Source organism: Pleurodeles waltl, chromosome 5, assembly GCF_031143425.1.
Source record: "Pleurodeles waltl isolate 20211129_DDA chromosome 5, aPleWal1.hap1.20221129, whole genome shotgun sequence".
NCBI classification, from domain to species: domain Eukaryota; kingdom Metazoa; phylum Chordata; class Amphibia; order Caudata; family Salamandridae; genus Pleurodeles; species Pleurodeles waltl.
Window position 1 is genome coordinate 718,117,685 of NC_090444.1, and position 20,317 is coordinate 718,138,001.

Sequence of the window (20,317 nt, forward strand, 5' to 3'; positions counted from 1 at the left end):
TGGTTCCAGCGACAAGGGGGTTGATTTTCATCTTGAGACAGTAGCACCAGCAAAGTTAGTACTTGTACAATTGGATTCATAGTGGCAACAATTGGGAAAGGTGAAAAAAGGTAAGTTTTGTGCTTATATCCCTCCCAATCCACCAAGCCACCAAACTTGGCGGGAAGGCACATCATGATTGGCTTGGTGGTAAAAGGGGCTGGAGTGCTGCTGCCAGCCACTTATGCCTATTATGCTGTTGGCGTGGGCAGTGATTCTTGTAGGTGATGGCGTTTCATCAGCTGCCTTTCATCTTTGGGACAGCCAACATCTAAAGCAGGTGGGTAGACTGCCAAGTCGACGGATGGAAAATCCAATGGTAAATCAGTTGTGGGACCGTCCCCACCAAGATCTAAATCAGGCCCTAAATTCGGAGCAGGCCTCATATAATCTGAGAAAATTATATTTTTCCTCTCTTATTTGGCTCTTGAAAGGATGATGTAGGCAGTTTTTTTATTCAAGTGCCATTTTTCCTTTCTGCCATGTGGAACAATTTTCTTTTTATCTTTAAGATCAGGGGAAACCAGCTCTTACTTTTTCTTTTCTGGTACTGGCAGAAAAGCAAATATCAGACTAGCGGGTTACCAAGGTGACTTCAAAAACAACTAAAATGAAATTTACTAGGATATGCTAGGATATTTACTGTCTTACTGATGGTTGTTTCAACTTTTAACAGGCATTTCTATGACAGAAAGAAACTAAAATACAGGTAATACACACAGATCAACAATCTTACCGAACACAGTAAAGCAGGGGCACAAAGTGATGTGCATTAACAGAAGAAAGGATGATATCCAGCAGGGATACACAAAGATGTGCAGCAGGGGCAAAGGGTGACTTGCACAGGGGAGGACATGGTGATGATGACCCTCTGGTGTGCTGCCTGATGTGAGTAATGGGAGCCTGGGTGATGTGTTTTATCTGAGTACAGGATGATGTGCATCAGGGTAGCTCTGAATAGTATACAGGACTGTGTGCATTTTGAGAGCAGAGGCTGCTGTGCAGCAGGAGGCCAGTGTGATGTGCAATGCAGACTGAAGTTAATATGCGATATGGATATCACGCTGATGTGTATTAATGTAAAGTATGACACCCCAAGACAGTTTCATGCTGAGACTTTAAGCCTAGGGCTAAATGCAGAACTGGCTGAATGTGTAAGGCATGCCATGCGCGACTCAGGAGAATTGCACATCGATAGATAGGTGGAAAATAGAACTTTGGACCTGATTTAGATCTTGGTGGTGTTACCCCCAAGCTGCGTCAGCGGCGGGCCCAAGAAGACTGTCAAGTCAACTGTATTTTGCCCCACCGTATATAGATGTATTGCGGTAGAGCCAAAGACTGCCAAGGTGAAGGGCCCTTCCTAGCCATTAGACAGGCAGGTTCCTGTGGCCATATTTACATGTTACATATTGGACAGGCGGTGTACCTCCAGCGATTTGCTAATGAAGGGAGGACATTGCTGGACCCAATGGACATCTGACAATGCCAGTGGGACGGAATAGAAGTAAGTCACAGTCACACACTTTACCCTTGGTTTTGAGTCCCCCTGCATTACACACAACACACCACATACACACTATCTATTGCCATTATAGCAGAATACAACACCTACATGCTGCAACCACACATACAGGTACATGCATCACACAACATACAAACACTAGTGACACTGCACACACACACAACACATCCACAACAACCAACACACTCATCTACACAAACACATGAACACACAAGAACAACTACAAACATCACTGCCACACAACAACATGCACATGAATTCTGCACTCAGCAACACAACAGACAGCACAACATACACAACAACATCCAAACCATATGCAGGTGGCACACATACTGACACAACTACATCAGCCACTACTCCTCCTTCCACCTCACTCGGCAAATTGTATTGCACATACACATACTGACTCAAAAACACAACTCAAGTGCATCATGACAGGTATAGGTCCCCTTGCAATGTGCACACATATGCACAGTCGACAAGTGTAAATGTACCGCCATTGTGGGGTCAGCATTCATTTGGCAATGAATATTATGTATATTGTGTAGTTATGTATGTGTCCAATATGTGTTATATACCAGTGTGTCCCTGTCCATGTCTGAACCACCTGTGTCCCCGACATATGCATGTCACAGTAATTTTTTAAAAAATACTGTACCGTACAACTTTGCAGTGGTCCCTTGCCCATGTGCAGTGCCCCTCCAAACTACACAGCCACTGCGAGTTCCCTACCTTAGTGTCCAGCGACGGGGTTGTGCATTTTGCTTGGTGGTATGGTGTATCCAAATCTGCTCCGCCGTAAGTGTGGCTGGAGTCCCGCCATCAGCCACACTTTCCTCTGCTGATGTCCAAGTGGATGGGAATCTTTGGTGTAGTCAGCGGGACTCGGGGGGGTTAAATTCTAGGGGACCGCCTACATCTAAATACAGCAGGTGGACCACCATGGCGGCGGACAGGTTTTCAGTCGATAAACAGATGGCAGAACCATTAACTCCAAGATCTAAATCAGGCCCTTTATGATTAAGGTGGTTGTGACTAAGTTCTTGTTTAGCTGCTTCAATGTTTTTTGCTTCCTATATTTTTAACAAGTAAAATGAGCTTGATTCATATAGCCATTCGTGTAGTGCAGTTTTATGTCAGCTGATTTGCAAAACATGACCACTTAATCCATTTATTCTCACATAATATTACAGTGGTATGATATAATACTGTGGTGTGCACTTCCATGGACTGAAAATGGGTCTTCCATAGTCGTATTGCCCTGGAAAGTTGGTGCAAATTTGAGAGTTTGTGCGTTTTTGCAAACATTTTCTTCACCCATTTTATCTTGAGATGACTCAGTCAAAGATTACATGCCAGATGTATGAATTACTGGTCACAAAATACTGGTGGCAAATTTTTGAGACCAATGGTCAATCTTACAAACCAACTTATTTACTAATGAGTCTCTTCATAAAACTTTGAGTCATAGTGGCACACACTCTAAAGTACTTCATGAACATTAATGAAGTAGGTTGGAAATTCTAACTCACTATTATTGGAGGCCATCACAGTGATGGTGACATTCTGCGGTCAGCAGACCACCATGTCTATGATTGCCTTACAATAAATCAAACTTTTTAAATTAAATGGAGCTGTGGTATCAGTGTTCCCGCGGTCCACTGACTATTCCGACAAACTTTTATTTTCAGTTCACAAAAGTGAAAGAGTCCCTAGGGGATCCATTACATTTTGTTTGCTGTGTTGGTATATTTCAATGTTTTGAAACCTCATTTTGGTCACAAAACCTTGATACATCACACACCAATTTGGTATTTGTAAGGGACGCATACACCAAGCCCCTTCCCTTAAACCAAATTGGTATGTATTTTTTAGGAGTCAGAAAAAATTTCAGAACCCTCAAATGGGACTAGTCTAGCAAAACCTATATTGGATCCTTTCAGACAGCAATGATTTAAAAATATATATTTGTATTGGCATTTTCAAGATACAAACATAGCAGAGAAATTGGACAGTAAAACATACACCCCCAGGTTTAATATCAGAGCGATACAAGTAATAACAATTCTAACTGTCTTGTTGACAATTGATATGGAGAAGTGACATAGGAGGCTCCCAGCATTTTGGACAACATAACCCAGCTAAAATGTCAGTTAATATTATCCAAAGAACAGCTACCAATATATTAAGAAAACAAACAAACATGAGAACATTTATAGAAGCTTCTGGCTGGAGGCCACCTCCTGATGAAGTGTGGATAGGGGAATGTATGGAAACGGAAGATATGATATAATATCCCTGACCCGCATGGAGCAAAGTGGGGGAGGGAGTCATAAGAATAAAATGTGAGGGGCCTGTAAGAGTAATTTCTAAGGTGGACCCACTGTACCATAGCAGGTCCAGCATGACCAAGTAGTGAGGCCATCGAAAGGGCCATCCCATTTGAGAAAATGAATTAAGGGGGTTGGGTATACTTTAGCATACAATTTGAAGACATAGATATCCCAAAGAGTGGCTGCACCTGCACCACCCAGTCAGAGCTGATCAGACATCATGGCTTCCTCTTCGGCTCTAATGATGTTCAACTGGCCCCTACTTCTGAAAAAGATAAGCTAAAATCTGTTTTCAAGGTATGGAATGGGGAAGAGCGACCCTAAAAAATGGTGGGTTTGTGAGGGAAGGATTTTTTACTTGGGGAAAAATATTTTCTCTCTAGAGAAACAATGAATTTACAAAGTGAATGTACTTGGACATTTTCACAGTTGCAGACATACTCTGTATAGTTATACAAGCAAAAATGAAATTCACTAAGAATTGCAGCAGACCTCTTGGGAAAAATGTATTACCAAACATAGGGCCTGATTTAGATTTTGGCGGAGGGAATACTCTGTCACAAATGTGACAGATATCCTTTCTGCCATCTTATGATCCCATGATATCCTATGGAGATCGTAATACAGCGGACGGGATAGCAGTCATGTTTGTGATGGAGTATTCCCTCCGCAGAGATCTAAACCAGGCCCATAATCTTGGAAGCCCTTGGGAATTCAAACACATTCAGAAATAAAGTAGGTGCGCAGGAGATAACTTATAGGAGTAGGTTTTCAACAATTTTGAGGATTTTCCAGAGCATGTTAAGTAACAATTTCACATGCTTCCACATATGTGCTCCTCTCTCTAATACAATTTCTTGGGCAATTACACAATGTGATAATGAAAGATGTAAGTAGTCACGCAATCTCAATAGAGTAGATGTATAATGTCAATCATTTCCCGGACCTACAAAAACTGTTTTGGCATATTAATGAAGCGTAAAGTGAACTGTCACACAAACCCATATTTACAAACCCATGTGCCAAAATGCTGCGCCTGCCTGAGTCTGGGAAAATAATGAAATATCTTTACTTCTTCTTTTCATTTCCTCTTTGTATGTGTGATGCTGTTTACAGCACACATGCAAAGAGGAAATAGAGAACCACCATGGAGATAGACACTCTTGCACTATAGTGCAAGGCTGTCTACATTGGTGCTAGGCAGCTCAAAGTGTGTCTTTGCATGGAGAGAGCATAACTGCTAATACCAAAGCTTTTTCCATGGATTTATTGTTAAAATCTAAATGTTCCCTTTGTGGATGCTTAATTATTAACATAAGAACAACAGATATTACTTCGATCTGAAAAAACAATTATGCTTCAAACAATATATAGAAACTCATTTTGAATCTCATTAACATTTAATTAAATACACATAAAATACTAGTGACATTTGTTAAAATAGTTCATCATCCATTGGACCAGATTCATCATCAAAAACATTTGGTCTAAAAATTACATAGAGCACAACTGTATACAATGAAATACTAAAAATGTTATTGTGTTGACTCAGCGTTTCAGTGGCTCCTTGACCTTTATCCCTCCCACCTTCTTCAGTACCAATAAATGAATTTAATCTAGGAGAAAACATAAAATATGTATCTCCATAAAACAAGTATCAAACAGATAATCTAAACACATATGGTTGAGCATACAATGTTGTTGTAACTATAATTCTTTTATACATATCACATATTAAAACATAAAGACATGACTATTAGCATGATGTATATTTATACATATCAAACATCAATAGACATGATTTTTGTATATATTCTGTACCATGTCTAATTTCATACACATTTAACCTGTATACTTAGGGTATATTGTTGCCATCAGTAGTAAACAAAAAGATCCTAAGGGATATCCCTAATTTCCTTCCTTTATAAAATAATTTGGTATAGTGTTCTTACCCATTATTATTCTCTAGGATTTTATATCACATCTACTGAAGGTGCCTTGCTTTCATTATCCTTCACCCATAGTAGAGATAACATTTTGTTTCTTTCCCAATGAGATAAGAAACTGTAGAAATAAAAGGCTTTTTCATTCTTTTCATAATGACAATAATAAGTTACTAGGTATAAGTTATTCATTCATATGTCACTGAAGGTCTTACCCAATATTTAAGACTTTGCAGCTGAAATTTCACATGGGTATACGAACTATGGCAAGTCTACTATTCCTTTCCTGCCCCGAGCAAGACCGTAGCTATGATAATGCAAATCTCAGCAGTCAATAAATTGCTCCTTAAAGTGGCATTTTCAATTACCTGCACAGCGTAAAAAAACATTAAGTTACTCAATTTATATCACATAATGTCAGTTTTTAATGTGTTCTCTGCCCTAGAGGCAACATACATGTTCGTTTGTCTAGCTTATCACTAGAAAAGCTCACCTGTCTGTTTGGCGCAGTCCACACAGTTGATTGTATCTGCTAGTTTGTGTACAGCCAGAAGTCTTGCAGGCTACCAATATGGTGCCCTGTGCTTCTAAAACACATCTAAGAATATTTAGATTGGTTTTATTTAAAGAGTTTCTTATTTGGATATCATTTTTGCCTAATTGGAGCTCACTTTGTTAAAATCACAGACCAGCAGGAACACAAACCATTGTTTCTTTTTTTATTTTTTTTAAATGGTACCTATTGCTATCCTTGATTTATATAGGAAGATGGCGTCCTATGTAGCCTTTCTTTTCTTGTGTCAGTGGTTTCTCATTTGTCCCTTATCTATTCACTCCAACCCCTCAACTTTTTACTGTGTCTGTTCTTGTACCTGTGGTTTCCCATTGGTCCCTTATCTATCCAATCCGTACCCTTATATTTTAGCCTACCTATTTAGCCTGCCTATCCTTGCGTCTGTGGTTTCCCATTGGTCCCTTATCTATCCAATCTTACCCTTGGCCTTTTAGCCTGCCTGTTCCTGTACTTGTGGTTACCCGTCGGTCCCCTATCTATCCAGCCCATACCCTTATTTATTTAGCCTGCCTGACGACTTGTTAGCCAGCCTGTTCTTGTACATGTGATTACCCGTTGATCCCTTATCTATCCAATGCACAACCTCATCTTTTTAGCCTGCCTGTCCTTGTCCTTACACTGCCATGTTAAAAGCATGCAGCTACTTATACCCTACTTATTAAGTGTGGATTTTATACACTATTCTAGTTTTGTAGATATCGTTTTGGCAATTTAGCATCAAATTCTCGGGCATGATACTCTAAGCTACACCCCTTGAGAATTATCATTACACTGTGTCATTGTTTTTATTCAGCTAGACAGAACTCTTATTATTGTTTGCTACTCTTATTATTAAATACAATATCCCCAGAGCAAGACTACCTTAGTATTTTTAGATTTATCATTACACAGTTCATTGTTTTTATTCAACTAATACAGAACTCTTATTACTACCCACAGAAGAAGACTATCTTAATATCCTGTCCATTCTTCCTGCTTATTTAAGCCATTCCAATCGGTAGAAAATTTAGACATGAAAAACTGTTCCCTTTGTTTTCGCATAAGGGTAATATCCCCTTCCCTTCATGACAGTTGTACCTTTCCAAGATGCACAATTTCATGTCACATTCATTATGTTTCTTCTCCTTAAAATGCTCCAAAAGTGGTGCTTTCTTTTTACGTGTCCTAATGGCCGATTTATGTCCATTCAGTCTTATTCTGATTTCTCTCCCTGTTTCCCCGAAATACCCTTTACCACCGGGACATATTATAAGGTATATCACACTGATGCTTTTACAGTTTACCATCCAATTAACATAATGTACAAGAACCATCAAATGTGATGTTTTTTCCTTTTATCATGTTATCACATTTGCCACACTGCCCACAGGGAAAATACACCTGGAGCATGCTATTATTCTGTATACTCCTCTTCCTTTTCCTTGTTGGGTCTCTTTAGGTGTAGACGGGGCTGTCGCGTATAGTATTATTTTGCCGGTACGCAATAATGAGTCTTTCTAATTTCTTTCTACCTGGGGATTCCAAAATGGACCAGTTCCTATTAATGAAGTTTTTAATCCTATTAGTGATGGGATTAAAGATGGTCATGAAGGTAATACACTTATTTGTAGTATCCCTGTTTTTAGGTTCCAGCATTACCTCCTTATTTTGATATTTGACCCGCTAATGTGAATGTCTTAACAGTCTGTTCGGTTAGCTACAAGCCCTCAATTTACCTTTAGGGACGCCGCATATTTTTCAAAATACTGCATGTTGCTGCAATTCCTCCTAAAAAGTGGGATAATGTCACTTTGTTACCTACAATGGTTACTTTCATAATGTAACATTGTATTACAATCCGTGGGTTTAGTGTGTAGTTCCATTTCAAGGGACTCATTTACGACTTTAATTCGATGTTCTAAAAAGTGTGCATTATCATTACTCACTGTTGTTGTAAATTTTACATTGGGGTCCCACAATTGATCCATTAAAAAAAATCTGTAAGGGATACCCTTTCAACCTGCCAAATTAAAAACATAAAAGAACAGATCATGGGCAGAAGGCTGAATAATATAAAACATTCACCCCAGAGATCTGGGCCTAAATCCATCACCTTTTTTGCTCCCCTTAGGAACTGTGCAACCCGAACTGCCAGGCCAGGTCCTTCCTGGTCCGGAAACAAGCATCCTGGGACTGGTTTTGGGGTATCACCCCTCATCAGCCAGGCTAGCTTGCACCCAGTGTCATGGCGAGCAAGGGAGCCACATCTGGGTGTACCCTTCCTAACTGGGGCGACATATGCAAAAAGAACAGATGATGGGCAGAATATTAACAATGTCAACATTTCACCCACAGTCAGTCTATTATATATGTGGGTTGCAGTGTTGCATTACTATCTCCTTGCAAGGTTGTTTTAAATGCTTGTATCATAAAGTCTTGTGGGATATTAATAAATACCGATTCTATGTCCATAGTTACCTTCCAATTAGAGTCCCTATCAAAATGTTTTGCATCCATTTTAAATATCATAGCTGTAGTGTTCTTGATATAGGACTTCTGTCTAGCTACCAAAGCCCTTAGGAAAATATCACCATATTTGTTCTGTAAACCTTGGGGAATAATGCTTTTTTTACAGCACTCAACCATAACATCAGCATGTAGTTTTGCTCTTACTATTTTCTTTTTTTAATTGTGTATTTCCTCCCACTGTGCATTGTTATTTGGTGCCAGGAATGTCTTATTAGTTCCCCTGGAATTACCATTCACTAATTTGTCAAATTGATTATAATTCCACCATTCTATGAAGACTTTTCTTGCTGCACTGTATTACACTACTTCTTTGTAAATTTGCCTGTTGATCTTTAATGTTGTACATAAAACATATAACTACAGCTTGTCAGTAAGCTGTCAAGAACTGTTTTTGTTTGAAATAGCTACATTTTCTTTGCTTAAACAAATGTATCAAGTAGACTTCTTCATTACTCAGAGTCTTGGTCTTCCATGTTGCATTCCTCATGCCATGAGCTGTCTCTTGCCATTCAAATAAGATTTTTTGTGTTATACTTTACTCCCTCCTTTTTTACTGTAGAAAAGGGAAGGCTCACACTATGTTGATACCACCCTTGATCAGTTTCTAAAAAGGAAGTTCAACCCAATTCACTCTCTTATTTCCAAACATCAACCTCAGTTGTTGAAGGTGTTGAGAATGTATTGAGCAAGATGGGAGGGAATTAAAGGCTTTGACAAGGAAGGCTAGGAAGCATAGTAGGAATCATTGTAATGAAGATTACTGATGAGTAATCTGAGCTTTATGTCCTTGATTGTCTTCCTTGTCTCTGACCTTATGTCATGAAGACATACTCTAGCGAACCCTAGCTAACTGAAACACTGAATGAAAACCCAAGCTTGTCCTTACTGCTTAATCAAGGGACATTTTTTGTAGCTGAAAAAAGAAATAACAAGTTTCAAAAGTTCACTCTTTTTGTACAGCTTTCAAAACATTTGCTTCAAATATTTTTAATCTGGAGTCATTGCAGATATCCCTTAAAGAGACTCTCTTGAATTTGCTAATGAAGCTTCAATACCTCTAGCAGAATACTCCTCTACTCGGCTGGGAAGTGATGTTGCCCTTGCTTGATATGCCATAGAAATTGCCAACTGGACACAAAGCTTGGAAAAGCTATGATCACAACCTTAACCACTCTTGCCAAAAATTACAAATAAATAATCAACTTGGTGAAAGTAGATTGTTTAGGATAAACAGAGTGAGAGTTCCATATAGACAGTCTAGGCATGAAGTCACACTTTCTCATCCAAAAAGGGGGAGGGAAAAATACTGGGAAAAGTAGATCTTCTGAGGAATGAAAATTGGGCAAAAATATGGGAGAGGCCAAAGAACCACCCTGTCTCGAAAAAAAGGAGGAAAAAAGTATATCAAAGTAAAGCACTAATTTCTCCCAAATGATGACCAGAGGTAGCGGCTATAAATAAAAAAAGCTATTGATAAAAAAAATCTAATAATTTCTGTTTCCAATGATTCCAAAGGAAGGCAGTGAAGACTTTGAAGCACTAAAAGATAATCCATGAAAGGACAGGAAAAATCAGCAAGAGGTGTACATAAGAGCACATTTTTAAAAGATGAGAAACCAGTCTGAATCGACTGGAGTGCTGACCCTCTTTACGCGTGAATGGCATGGTACTGAGTACCCAGGGTCCACTGCCTAAATTTAGCACAAAATACTCCTGGGAAAATCAGAAACCCTAATAAATTTTTAAGAAGAAGCCTTCATGTTCTGTGTGACCACCAAAATTTGAAGTGCTTCCAGTGGCAGTAATACAGGTTGAGGGTACCGGGAGACCAGATTATTGAATAAAAAAGAACCATCTCTTTTAAAGATCTCAAAGCCTGAAGGCTTGACCTCTGAAGGCTGGAATTGGAGAGGGAGACCTGATAAAAGAAGAACTGATAGAGGGATGGAAACATTGGATAGAACCAAGGAGGCTGAACATATAGCTATAGGAGCAAAGGCTGATCTACAGTGGCCAACATGGAGCCACCTCAAGAACCTCCAAATGGGCCTCTTTTATCATCCTGGGAACAATCCCTTTGAGCAGAAAATTAGGGAAAGCATAAAGGAAGCCCATGAACATTTAATTGACATTGCATTTTTTACCTACACTCCCGAGATGGAACAAGAGAGAAGAAATGAGCAAGAATGGTGGTCTGGCCCGAGGCAGAATGGTCTAGCCAGGAACGACTGAAATGCTCCAGTATTACCTGAAACAGGCAGGAGAATGGGCATAGTGAGACTGATAATGGAACAATTCTGCTGGGTTGATCCACACACCAATTATCCTTTCCCCAGGAAATATATTAAAGGAGATTTAGGACCCTGTCCAAAGTTGATCAACTGAGCTATTGCAGCTAGCCTTTGGGGTCCTATTTCTCCCTTACGGACACTTACTGCTAGATCCTTCAAGTAAGAAGCAAATTAAACTAGGGTGCAATGCATGTCAGCTGACTCTCCAAATGGAGGATGCCATTGTATCCTCCACTGACCAACAATCTAAAATAGACCGATACTTTAAAGTTGCATCAACCCCTTTCTGCTGGTGTACCTTGTCATAATGGTCAACCAAGGAGATTCCAGGGAAGTCCCTTTCACAAATGGGCAGGTAACAGCCAATATTGCAAGTTGAGAAACATTTGAGAAGACATTGAATTTTGGGTCTGGTAACCTGCAGAAGAAGGTGTCCGATGTTGCGGTGGGTGAATAAGTAACGTTTGCACAAATTGGAGAGCCCAGGAAACAGGTAGGAGTCTGGCAGTGGTATTGCCCTGGATTCAAAACAAATCACAAGCAGATGCTCTAGGCTGTGACAGAAGATTCGTTAGATGAGCCGTTGGTTTTAGATGATGTGAACAGGGAAGGAACAATTGAACCACATCTGACTTGAAATGTGCCCCTAAGAATTGAAGCTTCTGAGAAGGAATCAAGTAGGCTAGTATGGTTCAGATTGAAACCATTGGACTAGACAAGTATGAATACCAGCACAACAGATTGGGCCCCTGGGCATAGATTAACTAGTTGCCAAGGTATCCAACGTCTTGATTACCTCTAGAATGAAAAATACCTACAAATGGAGCCAACACGTTGGTGAAGACTCGTGGAGCTGATGCTGCTCTAAATGAAAGAATTCAGAATAGATCATGAGGTTCCATTACACGGAATCCTAGTGCTTTTATGAGGCTAAATACATTGGAGTATGAAAGTAAGATTCTCTTAAATACAGTGAAGCCAGAAATTCTCCAATTTAATGATAGACTGACAAGTTGTCATAATGAATGCCTGTTGTGCATCCTCCCAAAGACTTCTGGAAAATAAACAGAATGGAGTAACATTGTTAACCATCCTCCGCTTCTGTATCTGAAACTATTACAACCTTTAATAATAACTCCTGAATTGCCTACAGAAGGCTTTGACATATTAGAGGGTGATGTGGAGCTGGAGTTGCTTTGAAACAATGAAGAGGAGGGTGGTTCTGACATATAATTCTGTAGCTCTTTTCCACAATCTACAATCCAGTTGTCTGTGTTTGAAACTGCCCAAACATTGTCAACATTTTGAAGGTCAACAGATGAACTCCCACTGGACTGGCACAGCCAGGATTTTGAATAGGAAGGAGCAGGAGAAGTGGAGGTTGGCTGATACAGTACTTTGTCAACATAGGAACCTCCTGGCCACAATCCCTACCATGAGAGGACTGGCTGGCAGATGGAGGAGAAACAAAGCCCTATAGTGTCCACAACGTCTCCCTGTAGTTGCGGGACTGGCGGATGTCATCAGCTCTCTGTCCTTCACAGACTTTACAGGTTCCTCAAGCTGAGATAACAATTTGGCTTCCTTAAAAGAAACATGAGACAAGAGAGCTTTATTTGTGGTATTAGCTTTCCATTACCTCATCCAGGTATAGTGTCTGTCTGATATAGGAAATCCAGATGCTGCTGATGATGATAAGAGACAATGAAATGAAATATCAGAAAGGACCCTTCATTGTTTCTACATCAAAGAAAGCAATACACTCCTTGCACTCAGCCACATCTAGTGAGGTAGCATAGTATTAGTTATAGATGCTGAACAAGGGTACTTAATAGCTGCCTTTACCATCTTATCAATAGAGGAAGATTCATCATCAGACACTATAGTGCCCTGTGATATCAAACCAGTCATTATGCAGTGCTCCTTATCATTTGAAGGAATTTAGGGGCATATTTACAAGAAAGTGGCGCACCATAGATGATGCACCTTTTTTCTTGTGACCCATTGCGCCCCCTAACAACACCATGTGTGTGCAGTGTTTGCAGTACTATGCACCACGGCACACGTTAGGCCAATAACGTCAAAACCTTAGATGCTATTGTGGTGCTTTGGTGGATTAGAGCCAAAAATGATGGTGCTAATCCACCAAAGTCAAGGGAGGTCCATTAAATTATATGGGAGTATCTCTTTAATGCCTGCCTAAGGCTGGCGTTAAAAATGACATTAAAAATGGCACAGTGAAATCTCATAAATTTTACAGTGCTATTTTTCTGGGCCTCTTAATGGGGGAACGCCCCCCCTTGCATACACTGGGGGTTATTCTAACTTTGGAGGAGGTGTTAATCTGTCCCAAAAGTGACGGAAAAGTGACGGATTTACCACCAGCCGTATTACGAGTCCATAATATCCTATGGAACTCGTAATACGGCTGGTGGTATATCCGTCACTTTACCGTCACTTTTGGGACGGATTAACACTCTTCCAAAGTTAGAATAACCCCCACTATGCCTGGCACAGGCATATTGTGGCGCAAGGGGTTACAATAAATATGGTACAGCGAAAATGCCTCCTTAACGCCATTTAAGCGTAAAAAAAAATGTATGCTAATGTGCCGCAAGGAGGCCCAAGGGGCTTGTACATATGCCCCTTTGTCATACAAATTGGTCAAGGGGGATAGTGATGAGTAAGGAGCATGGCAATCGAATCTGATCTATCTCCCTCCATTCTCAATTAGCACATTTCAGATTGCATTATGAAAAAGCATAGAATAGGACTCCTTATGCTGATATTGTAGAAAGAATTCCTGTTCCTCTTTCACCGTGGAAGGATCCAAAGTGCAATGAAAATGTTGAAAAGCTTCTGAAGGACCCGAACCCTTGAAAAAGTGACCACACTGTTTAACAGTCTCCTCTGCATACACATTCAAATGAACAGATGATTCCCATTCACCTGTTTGCGAGGATGGGGGCCCTCTCCTCATCTCATGGCTCCTTTAACAGCCTGGAGCACGGCATGTGAATAATCCAAAGTGCCATCATAAGCTTGAGAGTATTCATTCTCAGCTAAACTAGCAAGGGTTCAAGATGCGTCATTTTGCAGAAAGGGTTCTGCTGTTCATTGTTGCAGATATTGCGTACCACGCTGGACAAAGCAAAACATCAACAGCAACATAAGGGTGCTTCCACGTATTCATGTTACAACCACAAAGTCATGCTGGTGTGAACCACTTTCATGTGATGGTTGCCATGAGGGAATCAGGCATAGGTGGTAGTGCATGCAATAAGAGGAACACGCTGCTTCGTCTCGCCCTGTGTCTTCTTAACTCACTTGTCATTCAGGATGGACACAAAATATGTGAGTGTACACCAAGAATGTTCAGCTGCACTCTCCTCAATATGCCCAAACTAGTCTACAAACCAACCATAAGAGGCCCCGAAGTAGGAGGCATGAGTATTGGTATTAATAAATACTTAATGAGACCAGCAGATATTTCATGCTAAAACAGGGATACTTGCATATTTAAAATCCCTGGGATGGCTGATGCACAGCTGCAGGAATCGCAGTTCACAGTAAACCTTTTGATATTTGACACTTTTGATATATTAAACCGTGGCGTACCTGAAAGGACAGGATAGAAACCATGTTCATGAATTCAAACAAGAAAACAGGCAGTGAATTTTGTGAGGTCCTCTTATGGGAACTCCGCTTGGGCCGAGTCTACCTATGTTGAGGCTTCCCCTTCTTGTAGTAGATAAAAAGGGGTACAAGGAAAGAACAGAAAATTCATGTTGGGGTGGCCTTGCATAACTTACAACATAAGGACTGGGATGAGGAGGTTATTGCCCTGTAGCGTAGAATAGATTGGACAATCTTGTTTAGCGTTAACTACATAAGACAGTGATTATTTTAAAACAGTATCGTTAGCTACATAAAATGCAATGCTGTTCCTATGTTGGGCATGATGAAACATGATACATAGCAATATAATATCTTGTTGTTGTTTAGGTCATGGCTCATTCGTCTGGCGTGCTGGAGCTTCACATGAATAAGCGGGATTTTAAAATGGAGCCTGGCCAATATGTATTTCTACAGTGCCCCTCCATATCTCAGCTAGAGTGGCACCCCTTTACCCTCACTTCTGCCCCGGAAGAAGAGTACTTCAGTGTCCATGTGAGAGTAGTGGGAGACTGGACAGAAGCCCTCTGGAAGGCTTGTGGAGCAGAGGAAAAGGTACTTCAGGAGCCATGGAAAATGCCAAGGTTTGTAGCACTGTTAGATGTGTTTTTTTCATTAGCTAACATCACACAAGGAATACTAGTACTTTTAATTTGTTTTTGTGAAAGCAGAAGTTTGAAATGTATAGTCATCACATAAATATCTTTAACTCTTTGCCGATTGGCATCAACAGTTAACCCACAGATTAAGTGGTAAAAATAGTGGTATAATCGTGAATGAGACCGGAATTCGTTTTCTGGCCTCCGAGTTCTTTGACTTCTGTTTATAGCTTGTCTTTATTTTCTTCTAAGGTGTCTGCCTTCACTCAAATTTGCTGTACTTGTTTTTCTGATGGTCTCACTCTGCTCTACACACTCTGCTCTACCCTGTAGGTTTTTTCAGTTTGCATTTGTCTCCCTGGGCAACAAGCAGCATTGCAGATATCCAATCCTTATTGTGAAAAAGTAAATTCTAAGGCCCATATTTATACTTTTTGACACTGAACTGCGCTAACGCAGTTCAGCATCAAAAAGTTTACCGTTTGCTAACGCCATGCCAAGACGATGGCCGGGCGTCATATTTACGGTATGACACTAGCAGGCGGTAAGGCCCAGCTAGCATCATAAAAAAGGACGCTAGCCGGGTGGGGAGGGCGTAGGATTAACAGGTGGTTTAGCGTCAGAGGATGACGCTAGGATGAGCAGAGGCAAAAAGAATGCCTCTGTCCAGACTAGCGTCATTTTTTTACATTAAAACCTCATGGACATGACATGACTCCTGTCATGCCCCCCAGCCCAATGGCCATGCCCAGGGGTCTTATGTCCCCTGGGCATGGCCATTGGGCTCAGTGCCATGAAGGAGGGCACAAGTTAGGCCCTCCTATGGCACATAAAAAAAAATGTAAGTAAATACTCACCTCTACTCACTTGGGATGGGGTCCCCCCATCTTTAGGTGTCTTCCTGTTGTGTGTGGGGGTGGGTGAGGGTGTCCCTGGGGCCATGGAAGGGCACCTGTGGGCTCTTTCCATGGTCTATGACCATGGAAAAAGGCCCACAGGTCCCCTAACGCCTGCCCTGACCCAGGCGTTAAATAATGGCGCTAAGCAAGCTTAGCGCCATTATTTAAGGCCCCCATCGGCCATGCTAGATTTTAGCACGGGGATACTTATGGCGCTAAGGCCATATCATTGTTTTCTGCACGGGAACCCGTACCTTGCATCTCATTGACGCAAGGTAGATTTCCAAGTCCAGAAAATAGCGTAAATTCCATAACTTTGGTGCTAGACTTGTCTAGTGCCAAAGTATAAATATGGAGTTAGGTTTGCGCTAAATTAGCGTAAAGAAATTACGCTAATTCAGCACAAACCAAGTATAAATATGGGCCTAAGTTTGGGTGGATGGCAGTTCATCACAAGTAAAAAGATCACGATCGTGTTATGTCCAGTTAAACGTAATTGAAACCTGATCTCAATCCCTGGTAACTATAGCACAGAGCATATAGGCTTAAATGAAGATAATGTATCAGAAAGACAACAGAATAAAAATCTCACTCCAATGTATGAAACTAGAAAATGATTTAATGAACAAAATGACACCAAAACAGCAAAAATTCAATCAGGGGAAACGGAGATATGAATTTTTAAATAAAAAGAGAGCCAAACAGCACTAAGCGTCAATGCGAGTTAACTGGTTGTGGCAGACCGGGACCTGAGTCCAATTTCTAGCTCACCATGATATAGAGTGAGTCGGATACACCAATCAGGTTCTATCCAGACAAAGGGTTTACCTTGGAACTTAGAGCCTGATATAGGTTTTGGTGGTAATGGTCCAGCCATCGGTTTTCCGACTGAAAATCCGACTGCTGCCTAGGCGGTCTACCTGTCAGATTTAGATGTTGGAGGTCCCATTGACCATAGCCCGCCTGGGTCCCGCCAACTCTGCCAAGGGCTCTTATCCTCATTGATGGTGCCATAGAAAATAGTGGCTGATGGTGGGACTCCAGCCACCTTTACCGCTGTGCAGATTTGGATGTGCCTTACCGTCAAGCAAACTGTGGCGGTCCACCTCCACATCTGATTTGGTGGATTGTAGGGGAAATGGGATAAAAATTTGCCTTTTTCCCTGATTCCACTTCTCTTTTCGACTGGACACAACTGGACAACACCTTCCATCACTGATGCCATTGGACCATGGAGAAAACACAACCAGGTTTTCAGTCGGAAAACCGACAGTGGGACCGTTACTGCCAAGATCTAACTCAGGCCCTTAGTCTTTTTTTCTGGAAGTTAAAATACTTCAGTGAGGCACGGCCGAGGGCTGTATTTGAAGAGGGCTCTATGATGTGGGGTAGGCATTGGACAAGGTCCCCAGGGAGCCATTAGGTTTGGCACAAAAAGTTCAGAGTGAGAGAATTTATATTTCGTGCCCAAGGAAATCTTCTTGCTGGTTACATACTTTTGATATCTTGTTTTGGGCATGACTTCTTTCTGTGTTCCTGCATAGTCTTGTTTTTGGAGCTCAGAATCTTCCAGCAGGGCAAGGCTGCCTGGTTATATCTGGAGAGGGCTCTACGAGGTCAGGTACTTTCTTGGTGAGGTTTCACAGAATCTGGTTTGCTGCTGTGGTGAAGCTCTGAGCGGGGGAAACCTGTTTCTTTAGCCCAGAGGTAAAATGCCTCTGTATAACAGCTTGGCAGATTTGTCCCGGTTCTTTGGAGGTCTTCAAGTCCAAAAGCTTTCCAAATCATAGGTTTTCAAGGATGTTAGGAGAAGTCCAGTTAGACTCAGCCAAGGGTCCCAGGACCTCAGGACTAGCACTTGGGGGGTCAAGGCTCACTCCAGTAGAGGCCACCAGCAGGGTTCAGAGCATGTCCAGTTGTAACTGGTCAGGTGGGCGTTTCAGGGAAAAGGTCTCTTTCAGCTTGGTGTGGCCCTGTATCTAACACAAGAGGTCAGCCAACTGACCCTTGGAGTCCACATCTTTGTCTTGAGCACAAGTGGGTGCAGGTCCAGCCCTTCAGGTTTCCTCACAGGTCTCACGCAGCAGGTGCAGTACTTCTGCTTTTCCACAAGTCCAATAGCGTAATGAAGAAGGTTTCTTGGGTGCCACATTTATGCCTGGCACTAGCTTGTGGGTGGCAGTGACTCCTGGCCCCTTCCTAACCAGTAGAGTAAGTGATCATAAGGGTGACCCTACCCACATTTGCATCAGTTGCTGTATGTCCTACTGCAAACAATTTCACAGTGCCTCTCACTCACTAAATGCAAGATGGAGAAACACTTTTCTCCTTGTGCAAAGCCTTTGTGACCACTAAGAGGTGTGGCCATGTTAATGAACAGTCCCCTCCTCGGTCACTTCAAACCAGTTCTAGGAACAGCTTTCCCACCACTGAGTATGGTGCCCGCCTGACTGGTGGGACTGAAGAGAAGGTTCTGTGCTGGTCTCATCTGACATCTGCTTGTGACAGAGGATCCCCCTGTGAAGTAATTTATGTTTCTGGGCACCGTTGAACTGGTCTTCCTGCTAGAAGAAGATACACCACCCCACACCTAGCCCATTGTCTCTGCTCTTGGAGCAATTTTCGCACCTACTCAGGGCCATCCACCAGCTGCTTGATATTTGAAGGCTAATTTACGTTAGTCTCCAGGTAATAATTAACATTCTACGTCATGCGTGTAATTTAGGAACCACATACTATGGTCTATAGTAAAGTTACATTTGTCAATTAGGTCTTCTGCCAATGTCATCATGTTTTAGTGGCCAGAGCACAGGCACCGAGGTTGGTTAGCAGTGTCCCAGTTCACAGTGTCAAAAAACGGGCAGCATCAGTCCACAAAAAATGGAGGTGACTGTGCAAAAAGAGATACTTTCTCACAAGGATGTGACCACAGCTTCACCATATTGTGCAATGTTATGGCTTAAAAACTTTGAAAATAACATTTCTAAAATACAATTGTCCCAATGAAATAGTTCTAACAATAAATACTTCCAGAAGGACTAATTTCCAAAGTGTTTGTTCCATAAATATACTGACAGTCAGACACTGTGAAAGGGACGAACAGATTTAAAAATACTAATTTAATATTTATGGTAAAATAAATTATGGTTTGAAGTTTCAGAATTAACAGGTAGTAAGGAATGTTCAGGATTCCAGGAAGGGAAACATTAATGGGCAGAAAGGGTTATTTAGGGTTAAGGCAAGGGTAGCATTAAAGGGTACCAAGAAGTTTTTAGGGTAGAATAAAGAGGGAGCAAGGTTTTAGGGTTCGCGGAAAAGTACCATTAAAGGGGAGGAAAGAGTTTTTATGGCTCAGGGAAGAGGATCATTAAGGGATAGTAACATATATTTAGGGATCAGATAATTATAGCTTTAAAGGGTAGTAGTTTTATTATAGTTCATGGAACGGTAGTGTTATGGAATAGTATGTGTTTTTTGGGGTTGGGTGTGGGGTAGTGTTAAGGGACAGTAAGCGTTTCTTAGGTTCAGGAATTGGAAACGTTAAGCGTCAGTCAGGTTTTTAGGGTACAGAGAGGGGTAGTGCTAAGGGGTTGTTGGAAATGGCCCTCTTTGCAGGGTATTTCCCAAACTTTTTTCCCTTCCTCTTCCTCTTTTCCTGAACTTGGTTTTGTTGGTTTTAGGACTCTGAGCACTGTTCCACTGCTAACAAGTGATAAAGTGATTGTGCTCTCTCCTTAAAATATGGTAATATTGGCTCATCCACAGTTGGCCTATTTAAGTTACTTATAAGTCCCTAGTAAAGTGCACTACATGTGCCCAGGGCCTGTAATTTTAACGCTACTAGTGGGACTGCATAAACTTGTGACAGTCGTTCACATGAAAATCATTTAGACATGTATTGAGATGGACCAAGGAAAACCTGTCTCGAGCT

The 20,317-nt window shown here is 41.3% G+C and overlaps 1 protein-coding gene across 1 annotated transcript in view; it reads left to right on the plus strand.

The window, feature by feature from the left end:
- NOX3 (NADPH oxidase 3) overlaps positions 1–20,317 on the plus strand; it is a 543,543-nt gene that overhangs the window by 380,579 nt on the left and 142,647 nt on the right. The window contains exon 9 of the mRNA XM_069234670.1: positions 15,219–15,472. Coding sequence (XP_069090771.1) covers positions 15,219–15,472 — 254 coding nt within the window. The remainder of the gene's footprint in view (positions 1–15,218; positions 15,473–20,317) is intronic.